The sequence below is a fragment of the Aplysia californica genome, unplaced genomic scaffold (assembly GCF_000002075.1).
Source record: "Aplysia californica isolate F4 #8 unplaced genomic scaffold, AplCal3.0 scaffold00129, whole genome shotgun sequence".
Taxonomy (NCBI): domain Eukaryota; kingdom Metazoa; phylum Mollusca; class Gastropoda; order Aplysiida; family Aplysiidae; genus Aplysia; species Aplysia californica.
Genome location: NW_004797399.1, coordinates 891,956 through 903,276, shown reverse-complemented (window position 1 = coordinate 903,276; position 11,321 = coordinate 891,956). Strand labels below are relative to the sequence as shown.

At 41.0% G+C, this 11,321-nt stretch overlaps 1 protein-coding gene across 11 annotated transcripts in view; it reads right to left on the bottom strand.

The window, feature by feature from the left end:
- The window catches only part of LOC100533391 (myosin heavy chain, non-muscle), a 98,113-nt gene extending 89,644 nt beyond the window's left edge, over window positions 1-8,469 (bottom strand). For 10 of the 11 annotated variants that reach the window (XM_013081404.2, XM_013081412.2, XM_005096454.3 and 7 more), the window contains exons 1-2: window positions 7,857-8,469; window positions 2,077-2,233 (exon numbers count right to left, since the gene is read on the bottom strand). In XM_013081404.2, the coding sequence (XP_012936858.1) occupies window positions 2,077-2,233; window positions 7,857-8,213 (514 nt within the window). In that variant the 5' untranslated portion in view covers window positions 8,214-8,469. The remainder of the gene's footprint in view (window positions 1-2,076; window positions 2,234-7,856) is intronic. The other variant, XM_013081410.2, reaches the window with a different exon arrangement.
- Window positions 8,470-11,321: the final 2,852 nt, after the last annotated feature.

The following is an 11,321-nucleotide window of genomic DNA, read 5'->3' as shown; positions in this document are numbered from 1 at the left end:
CATACTGACACGGCGACCCACCAAAAAAAAAAAAAAACAACCACCATACCAATTCGACAAACATGATGCACAAGACGTTTAACAACACTTCAAAGAGAGTCGGAAGTCAAGCTTAGGGACCTTCCTTCAACCAGAAAAGCAACTTTTACAAGTGACTTCAAAATACTTGGAGCTGTCAGGTGTTTACGTATCCATAACTTAACGTCTCCTAGTAGGTGTCTCAACAGTTTCACACTACCGTGTGCATACATTTTAAACCAATACAGCCGAACGGTTAAAAATTACATTTATTTGTACTGACTCTATGCAATGCCCCTAACTCAACCCTCACCTCCACCTCACTCCATACCCCCCCGTCAAAGATCATCGAACTCAACCTCTGAATTTTATCCACACGGCACTTGCAACACTATTTTATTTGGTCATGTATAAGATCCGAAGATTAGAGTTGTTACTGAGGAGTAACATACAAAGAAATGAAGAGTAAATAAAGACGATAGCTGTTTATTAGGAAACAAGAAGAAAACCATATCAGAGCACTTGCCAACCACCTACCCACCCACCCACTGAATCAGATCAACAAAACACCACTATACTCTCGGGGAGACCAGCACACACCATAAAAGGAAACATACACACAGTGACGTGTACAACACACATAGAGGAAGCGACACGCACTTATAATAAGTCAGTCTGAAGTGCAGACGCAACAGAAATCCTAAGTAACCCCCCCCCCCCAAAAAACAAAAAAAACAGCGCACCCAGAAACTTAGTGTCAGTCGGCGCGGAGATACATTGAGAAGTGGACGGAAGACGTTATGACAGAGAGCCTTGGGCTGGTCCACTCCATCATGTTTGTTCCCCCTACCTAGCTAAGACCACGACCCAGCCCCTCACTCTACACGGAAACCGTGCTTACTTAGCGCTCAGATAAGGCGCCGCCGCTCAACGTCAGGGGCCAGGGGGGTGAGGATGAGTATCGCCAGGACGTGACAGCTGGGAATGTGGAGGCAAAAAAAACAAAGAATCCTCTGTCCGCATTTAAGAAGTAACACGCCCCCCCCCCCTCCTCGGTTCCATTAAGCCTCTTCGTCCTACTGACACCAAACTAACACCCTTCCCAAAAGTCCTGCTTCTATTTTTAACTCCTCTTCAAACGAAAATAGAGACACTCATTAAAAATAAAGTAAACAGTTTGTTCACCAAGGAAAGGAATTCACAAGAGTAGGAAAAAGAACCCGGAAAAAAATTACATGCAAGGAGCCTGAAATCACAACTAAAATCACATTTACCTGAAACTACAACCCTACTCTTGTCAACTCATTGTGATATTACTTATGTCAAAAATTACTTGTTATCTTCAATCTGCAGATAACATATCTTGTTTACTGTGTGGTTACTTGATATATCAGGTACACTGAGTACAGGTCTCTCATTAGCAAGACACCAAAGCATAACATTCCTTCTGGGAAAAAGCAATTAACAGAACAGAATAATGAACAGTTCATTTATTCCAGTGCTGTTTTACCCCCTTCTCTTTGGTATGTTGATTTAATTCTCCATTTATGTAATTGAAAGTTCTGCATTAATATGATTGAAACTTCTGTGATTTGTGAAGAAGTAAGAACACCTACCAGATATTCTTTTTCAACCAACCACAGCATCTTGTATCAACAAACAAATTCTGAAAGAATCCCTCTCCTCATTTCATGCCCTGGACTGGCATCCGTGCTTCAGAAGCAACATACTATCTCAAATGTCAGCAAAACACTATCCAAAAGCTGCCTCCACACAGCAAATTCCTGAAGGGTCATGGGCAATGGAACACATAACCAACCCTGACATGGCTGTATCAGGCCTTGAACAGAACACTCTGATCTATAATAATGAATGTTTAATTCCAATTCTTCATGTACAAACAACTAGAACACAGACAGGCATTTGTACCTAATCTTAGAATTTTTGCGCGCTGATGTTCAAAATATTATTGATTTAATTGATCAAACTCACTTTAAAGACTTTAGAGAGAAGATTTTTAAAAAACACACCCTCAAATCAAATAACGTAATGTCTTACCTTGCAACATGCTCCTGTAAGCAGTGTCAGCAATTGCGAACACATGCGGAGGCACCTCATGGCGTTTTTTGCCTTTGTACAGCTCTATAACCTTTTCTGTGTAGATGGGAAGCTTTTTGTAGGGGTTCACAACCACACAAAATAATCCAGAGTAAGTCTGTAAACAAACCAGAATCAAAAGAGGTTTTAAAAAACTGAACAAGAGTACTGTTTATTCACAGTGCTGGTTTGAACTCTTTGCAAAACACACAAGACTACATAAAAAGACAACTAAATTCCAGTGGCATAGTATGTTATTTTAAGTCTCTGTTGTTTGAAAACATGAAAAAGTATTGACTAATACATTTACTACAAAAAAATAAGAAGGAAAAGGAAAGTAGATTATAAGCCTTCACCATAAATACATTTGCTTGGGACTGGTACTCAGGAAGAAAAATGTTTCTCTCTTTGACTTTTGACAATTGAAGAATAGTTTCCATACACACAAGTTCATAAAAGAAAACTTAAATTTTTAAAAACACAAATACAGCAGCATTTGTTTGTAACTTTTTACCAATCTATTATTCCTCAGTGAAGCCATTAAAACTGAACATGATCTGCTATCATCTGTATCATGTAACTCTTCGTAAATGATAAAAGCACTGGCTGAACATGGACATGAGTGACCATGAAAAAGAGAATAAATTTATAAACAAAACGGAACAGGACAGACCTCCACAAAAGCATTATGCCCACCATCAGTGTCATGAAACAATGTATCCACTCCCATATAGATATCAATAATGTATTTCCCTTCTGTGACTCACAGGCCTCACAACCATGCATTCATAATTGAATCAGCAGATTACACCACTAGGGGATTTTTTTTTTTCAAAATAAAATTTACTGGACATAAATTACCCCTCCACTGAAACCGCAAAAATAATATCTAAATCCTCCCCAAATCTGACCTTAAGATAATTTATTTTTCACACTTGCAATGAATTTATAAAATGAATAGTATAGTATAGCTTTAAACTACCACATTTACGGAAAAAGATCATGCATAACAACTGGCACTGACACAAGTCCAAGTTGCTTTGTTAGCCTACTTGAGTTACCAATATGATTTTGCACCAATGCTAACACAAAAAGCATTAAAAAAGATAAAATAAATTGTAACATATATAATAATCTCCTCCCGACTCCTCTACAACCTCATGGCTTCAGAACATAAACCAGAGGAGTTCCGCAGAGTGCCCTCCGACCAACAACACACAAAAGAGGGGATATTTTGAGCGGCGTATATACCTAACCCGTACAGTTCGCTCAGTGGACATTGTGTTGTCACGGTAAGTGCCGTCTCTCTGCGGAACTCTTTCCTAAACTACCAGTGTTGACATGACTAACAGACTTTTGCTGCTTCTCTGCTGCTCTCGTCCTCAACCCCAGAATAAAGTAATGTTCATCAACCAAAAAAACCCACTGATTTTTCTCATTAAATTAGGCCTAGAATCTACCTTTTACTTTTTTTTCAAAAGAGAGAAAGGGTCTCTTGCTTTTCAGACAAGCTAGAGATGCAGTTTTCAATGCTAATGCTGACAATCATATTTAAATGGCCGGCACTATTTCTCTGAACGTTCGAGAAAATAAAGCTGGGCACTATTTCTCCGAACACTCTGAAATCACATCCTTTCCCGCAAATTTAGGATATTATAGATCTATAATTATAGTATAGGCCTACCAAAGATTGTTGGTATACAATATGGTTCAATCGGTCCAAAAAATGTCCACAATAAATATAAATTATATAAAGAATGCTACAATTCCAAACAGTTTTTCGCTGTCAGATATGACGTGTTGCCTATGAAGGGTGCTGATCTTAAACGTAATGTGTTGTGTTCACTCGTGTGCTGTCTAGATCTAGATCTACGGAGGGTTATTGATAACGACACATAGAACTGGCATTTGCGGTGGTCACTGCCGCGACCAATAATGTACTGCCACTGGCAGACCCCTTAATGTGTGTGATTCCATAATTTACATGTAATATCCTGTACTTTTTTTTTTTTTAATTACGCACATTTAGGGTTAAAACAGCAAATCTTCTTCGGACAGGTGGACACACGCCCTTATTTGTTAATGTTTGTTGTTTATCATGGGCTGTTCTAATTTTGATTTCATTCTGTTGTGAAACCTTTCTTTTTCACGTTTTTACACTCATCTAAAAATCTCTAGACTAGCTCTTGAAAATTGAAATAGATATAGACCCAAAAATTTGCTCCTGTGTGTGTGTGTGTGTGTGTGTGTGTGTGTATGTATGTGCGTGTGTGAGTGTGTCTGTGTGTGGTAGTAAGTGTGTAAGTGGAGAGTGAGGAGTGTGTGTGTGTGTTTGTTTTTCGGGCTTTATTTCAGCCTTCATTCAGTAACAGTTCAAAGATACAAAAATAGAAACACAGGATCCATTCACTCCAGGGCTCACGAGTCGTTCCTCTTTTTCAGTTTCACTCATTCATTCAATTCCTGTGTTCTCTCCCGCAGCTCATCCCGGTCCGCATGACTTTCACACCCCACCCCCTCCCTCCAGGCACACACAAAGAAAATCTCACTCATTCCCTTGCACCCTGCGAACCATGGACATTAATATAGGCAAAACACTGCATTACTTTCGTTCGTGAGCTGTGGACCAGGCCAAGGGGGTCGGTGTCGTCGTCTTGTAGTTGCTGTTGCCTGTGGATACACTCGCACATGCTTCCTTTCACCCGTTCTTTCACTCACACTGTCTCTCCATCCACAGCTCAGCTCGTCATACGTTCAAAAGTTGCCCACTGGTCATGTTTAGTTAGTGTGTGTACATGTGCATGATGGTGGTGGGAATGTGGTGGGTGTTACTGAAGGTTGTCTGTAAGCGGGCTTGCCATGCGGTGTTCCTTCCCCAGACCAGAGGCAGAATGAAAGTTGGCGCCGAACTCTCGCAATAAATTATAGGCAAAAAATCACGAGACCGGAAGCCGGAAACCGTTCGGAGAAATAGTCACTTCGTATTTAAATACCACCACCCCACACCTAACTTCCTTCGAAGGTGTACGCGTAAGTTCAATAGAAGTTCTTCACTTCCTGTTCAAACCTGCAGGTTGGTTCCAGTTATGTACAAATGGATAAATTAGGACCAGATTAAGACTAGTTTTCCCGTAGTACAGTACACAAGTACACCAAGATTTTTTTCTGATTATATCTAGATCTAGAAAATCAGTCTTTTTTTGCTTTTATTTTACGAAGTGACTAGATCTATTTCTCCGAACGTTCTGAGAAATAGTGCCGATCTTTATTTCTCCGAAAGGTTTCCGGCTTCCGGTCTCGTGATTTTTTGCCTATTTATTGCAAGAGTTCGGCGCCAACTTTCATTCTGCCTCTGGTCTGGGAAGGAACACGTACCACATGGCAAGCCCGCCTACAGGAGACAACCTTCAGTAACACCCACCACACACCCACCACCATCATGCACATGTACACACACTAACTAAACATAACTAGTGGGCAACTTTTGAACGTATGACGAGCTGAACTGTGGATGGAGAGACAGTGTGAGTGAAAGCGGGTGAAAGGAAGAATGTGCGAGTGTATCCACAGGCGACAGCAACTACAAGACAAGACGACGACGACACTGACCACCCCTGGCCTGGTCCACAGCTCACGAACAAAAGGAATGCAGCTCAGGCGGTGTTTTGCCTGATATTATTGTCCATGGTTCGCAGGGAACAAGTGAGATTTTCTTTGTGTGTGCCTGGAGGGATGGGGTGGGGTATGAAAGTCATGCGGACGGGGATGAGCCGCGGGAGAGAACACGGGAATTGAATGAAAGAGTGAAACTGAAAGAGACGAACGACTCATGAGCCCTGGAGTGAATGGATCCTGTGTTTCTATTTTTGTATACTTTGAACTGTTACTGAATAAAGGCTGAAATAAAGCCCGAAAAACAAACAAACACACACACACTCCTCACTCTCCACTTACTACCACACACAAACACACACACACTCCTCACTCTCCACTTACTACCACACACAAACACACTCAAACACGCACACACACAGGAGCAAATTTTTGGGTCTATATCTATTTCAATTTTCAACAGCTAGTCTAGATGAGATTTTTAGATGAGTGTAAAAACGTGAAAAAGAAAGGTTTCACAACAGAAAGAAATCAAAATTAGAACAGCCCATAAACAACAACAAACATTAACAAATAAGGGCGTGTGTCCATCTGTCCGAAGAAGATTGGCAGTTTTAACCCTATATATGTGCATAATTTTTTTTTTTAAGTACAGGATATTACATGTAAATTATGGAATCACACACATTAAGGGGCTTGCCAGTGTCAGTACATTGGTCGCAGCAGTGACAAACGCAGATGCCAGTTCTATGTGTCGTTATCAATAACCCTCCATAGATCTAGATCTAGACAGCACACGAGTGAACACAACACATTACGTTTAAGAGCAGCACCCTTCATAGGCAACATGTCATATCTCTATAGCGAAAAACTGTTTGGAATTGTAGCATTTCTTTATATAAATATTTACGGCGGACATTTTTTGGGCCGATTGAACCATATTGTATACGAACAATCTTTGGTAGGCCCATACTATAATCATAGATCTATATAATATCCAAAATTTGCGGGAAAGGATGATATTTCAGAGTGTTCGGAGAAATAGTGCCCAGCTTTATTTTCCCGAACGTTCAGAGAAATAGTGCACAGCTTTATTTTCCCGAACGTTCGGAGAAATAGTGCCCAGCTTTATTTTTCCGAACGTTCGGAGAAATAGTGGCTATTCTCACCCGCCCGGAGGTTCTCGCAAGATCTACTCCTTCCCTCTTCTCTCTCTCTCTGTCTCTTTCTGAATACTGTCTATCGGTGTGGACGATCAAATTGACCAAAACAAAGTTAAAAAATGATCTTAAAACACAAAAGTAAATTAATTTGGTTGTCTACAAAGATGCTACGGCTATTTAACTTTTCGAATCGAGCCGAACTACGCGGGTCGCCATTTTGTTTTGTTCTCTCTCTTTCTCTCTCTCACTCTCTCTCCACTGCCCACAGACAAAATTGTACGCTTTTAGTTAGTAGGCTACAAGTACAGTTGTAATGGAACGTTTGTTCACAGCACAGAATTGTACAATTTTTCTGTTATCACAGTGTAGAATTCTGTGGTTTAGGGTGAACGCAAAATTTGTTGGCCTAGATCTAGGCTATAACGGTGAACGCGCACCGGGTGAGAATAGCCAAAAGACTCGCCTGCACTATTCTCACCCCGGGTGAGAATAGAGGTGGCCTTTGAAAAATGATATCGTCTGTTACACACATCATACACTCTTACACCAAAGTCCAAAGCAGCAAGCTGCAAATGGTAGACTTGTACCCAAATAACACACATTGGACGAATGAAATCAGGGGTGTAAGGAGAGGATTCCAGCACCCTAAATGGCCTAAACCTTGCCTTAGACTTAGAGTAGTGACCCTTTCATAAACTTTTACTTGAGGCTTGAGGTCAATTTATCAAAATCCAGCTACTGACCACTGTTAAAATAATCGCTATCGATATAGATCTAGATCTTGATATAGAATATGTTGTCTAAATCTAGTAAATGGAAAACAGAGAAGACAATGAGAGTGAGATAGTGAATAGGCAGGCTAGTGATTGTGGCCAATGATTATCTGTGTGTAGGCCTATTATGACCCTATGATGAGTCAGTGAGCAGTTGGGAAAGGGGTGGGGGTGTAGACCTTGATGGACTTACGTAAATAAGGCCAGAGTAATATCTGTCTTTCAGGTTGTGAAGCACTGAAGCTTCGTTCAAACAGGTAAGTTCAGCCATATCTTCCACTTTGTTGAATTTTGGGGGATTCATCTTTTGGACATCATCTCTGTGGACCAACATTTTCCTGCCGGTTTCGTCCACAACACATTCCACTTGGTCTCCTTTTTCTGCTTTTATACTTGCTGCCACGAAGCCATTGTTTTCGTCTGGCACCCATACGAGCTTCTTGGATGCCCATTCTGCCTGGACAGCTGGATCGTTGATAATAGATCGGTCAATAGCAAGATAACTGAGCTCAATAGCGCTCAATCCTGAGGCTCCATCAAAGTCGGCCATTTTGGTAAAGAACGCTCTCCTTTTCCGGGATCACAGACCTATGATAGTTGACATGAAAAGGCCGTAAAAACAAATAATAACAGTCAGTCGCACTCCTGAAACAAACCAAGTAATATCCTCAAAATTTTAACGAACTTCTACACCACATAAGAACACAAAATCCAAGTTTTCGGAAGCCGGGCCAGAAGCCTTCTGAGTCAGTTACGGAAGCACTGACAAACAGTGAGACAGCGAATAGGGTTACTGGCTGCAGTGAGTCACGTGAACAATCGGGCATTTGGCACGCCCTTTGGCCCAGGCGAGTTCGCTACGAGCCCCGTTCAGATATTGAGCGCGGGAGATTTGGTTTTCGCAGTCGTTCAATGTTTCTCGTATTTTCAACTAAAATTTTGTAGCTCCAACGCCACCAACGTTTTCTACTAACTGTTCATATTGAATTATTTTATAAACCAATCACATACTGAACAATGAAAAGGAATTTTCTGTTACAGTCATTACCATGAGTGCTAAAAAGCAAATTTCAAAGCTGTATAATTTCAGGTGTCACTCAGCTGTGCGCAGGTAGGCAAGGCATGTCTTAGCCTACCACGATACATTGGCCTTCATTAGGGCATACGAGGCCGTTGAAGGCTTTCTTTGGTGATGCCGATTTCATTTTAACCAACTACGCCTAGCTACCACAGCTTACTTTCCAAGAGTTGTGGGGTTTTCCATTTTGAAGTTGAATTCGAAATAGGACACATTGCCACCTTTCTACGCGCATTGCAGTTGAGTCATAGTTTGGTTGAGCGTGTCCTAAGTCCTGAAGCCGTGCCTTCTCAGTTCTGTCCAAGTGAGACAGAAAGAAAAAAGTAAAATGTTTGAGAAAATATAGGCGTAGCTTCCGGTAATGATCAATAAAACAAAATAGGCTAAATCTAGCCTACTGCTCCAAATATGGAAATAGACAGGGAGCAACGCAAGATCAAGGCCTAGCTTTTACCTCAAATTTCCAAGTGCAAGCAAAGTCTCGAGTTTGTGAGGTAATCACAGAGGAGCAGAGCCAGATAATTTTTTTCCGCGTTTTGTTGTTTTTTTTTCACCTGAACCGCAAAAACAGCAGGGAATGAACGATAGTCATTATCATAGCCTTTTCACAAAAGCATTGCTGTGGGGTCATGTCACGTAATTGGAAAGTTCTTCAAGGAAAGGCCTAATAATCCTAGTTTTATTCGGTGTCGCACAAAAATGCACTTTTCAGTAGAGTTTACTGGGGTGTCGCGGAGAGAAAACTTTGAACTTACTGTGACGTCTGCGACCCTTGGACTCTTATCGTATGCCTAAATAATAGAGGTAGGCCATTAATTTTTTAAAAATAAAGCCTAGACCTATGTGTTTATGTTATGAAGTAGTAATAGATCTAGTAGTAGTAGTAGTAGTAGTAGTAGTAGTAGTAGTAGTAGTAGTAGTAGTAGTAGTAGTAGTAGTAGTAGTAGTAGTGTCCATGTTTTGTTTTGGGGGTTTTTAAGAGTTGTGGATGTGCGTTGGAGGACATAATAATTCTTGTGCATAAAACTCGTGCGTTTGTCTCTCAGCCACATTTTTTTTCTTTTTACATCATGTTTTTAGGGGGGGGGGCAGTGGAAAGTGCACTGGAGAAGAGGGAGGAGCTAGAGAAAGGAGTCGCCGATGATTTTATATGTTATGATTGCCATTGAGTTCTCTCCTCCTCCCCTCCTTAATTATTTTTCTTCTTCTGCTTTATCTTCTATCTTTTCCTGTTTTTGACATTTTGCACTTGTGGTTGTTGTGTTGTTGTTGGTTGCTATATTGTTTATAAGGTGGCGTACTATGAGCATTAACTGATTTATTGATTTGATATTGTTTTCGTTTATATGGCGGGGTAGGGGTAATACAATCTCCAGCCTTTGGCGTTTGATTGATGAAGGAAAAAAAGGTGATTAACGTCCACCTCCGAAAAGACCGAGCCAAGTAGGAAATTCGTGTAAAGTAGCTTTCCCAAGGACACAACATCGGACCGAGCTGAGACTCGAACTCCCGAACCCACGACCTCACGGTTACGAGCCCAGTAGCCTAACCACAAGGCTACCGACGCCCCTAATGAAGGAAAAGAAGAAACAAAAGACAAATGACGATGAAGAGAATTGTGATAACGACGATGATGTAGCCGACAGGCTTAATAATATTGCCGAGAACACCAGCTATCGAATGCAATACAAATGGGTGTCTGTGACAGTAGTGTAGGGGTCAATCACTTCGCCGCCGCACGCAGGAGACCTGAGTTCGATTTCCGAGTGGGGAGGATTGTTATCGATTATCTCTGTCTATTTGCAGGGATGCTGTACATGTATCCCATTCAGCCTGGGTTGACCCTGACAGGTAGGGTAAAAACTTACCTCCTAAAAATTGTAAAAATGGTCTGAATATTGTCGACGTCGATGGGGGTGTTGTACATGTACTAAAAACATCTACATTTCAAACCACACGTGCACAGCTATCATAATATGTGACACGAACCATCCTCGTAACGCTAACTGGGCCATTAATCACTATCTTTATAATGATGACAAAATGATTTGTGTCACGACGCAGTGGAATCAGGTGCTCGTCAATTTTTGGACAGATGGAATTATTGGTACATTGTGCCATTTTAAAGCTTGTTATTTGTCTTACTTTTGCTGTAAAAAATAAGAAAAGAATACCTACCTATGTCAAATAAAAGATATTGGAGATTGAAGGAGGTGCCTGATGCCAGAGGTAAAATTAGTAAGAAAAAAGTTTGTTGACTTCAGAAGCTTGAGTGTCCTTGAAAAATGCAAGTTTCAATATTCTGTGCCTTTCATCAACGTTTTTCTGTGGAATTCGCACAAAAATATGTTTTTAAACGACCAATAAAAGGGTGCGGGGGGTAAAGTTTGTTTCTTAGGTTCCATTAATTTGACGAGCGCCTGATTTCACCGCGATGCCACACAATGTCTTTTTCGTCTTTCTGTGTGTGTACGGTGGTCAACTGACAGGTCAAGCCACCCCAGACCCAAGGAGGAATTACCCCGACAAAAACGATTATACCAGGTCGCTGAACCTCAGCCGGAGAGAGAGAGAGAGAGA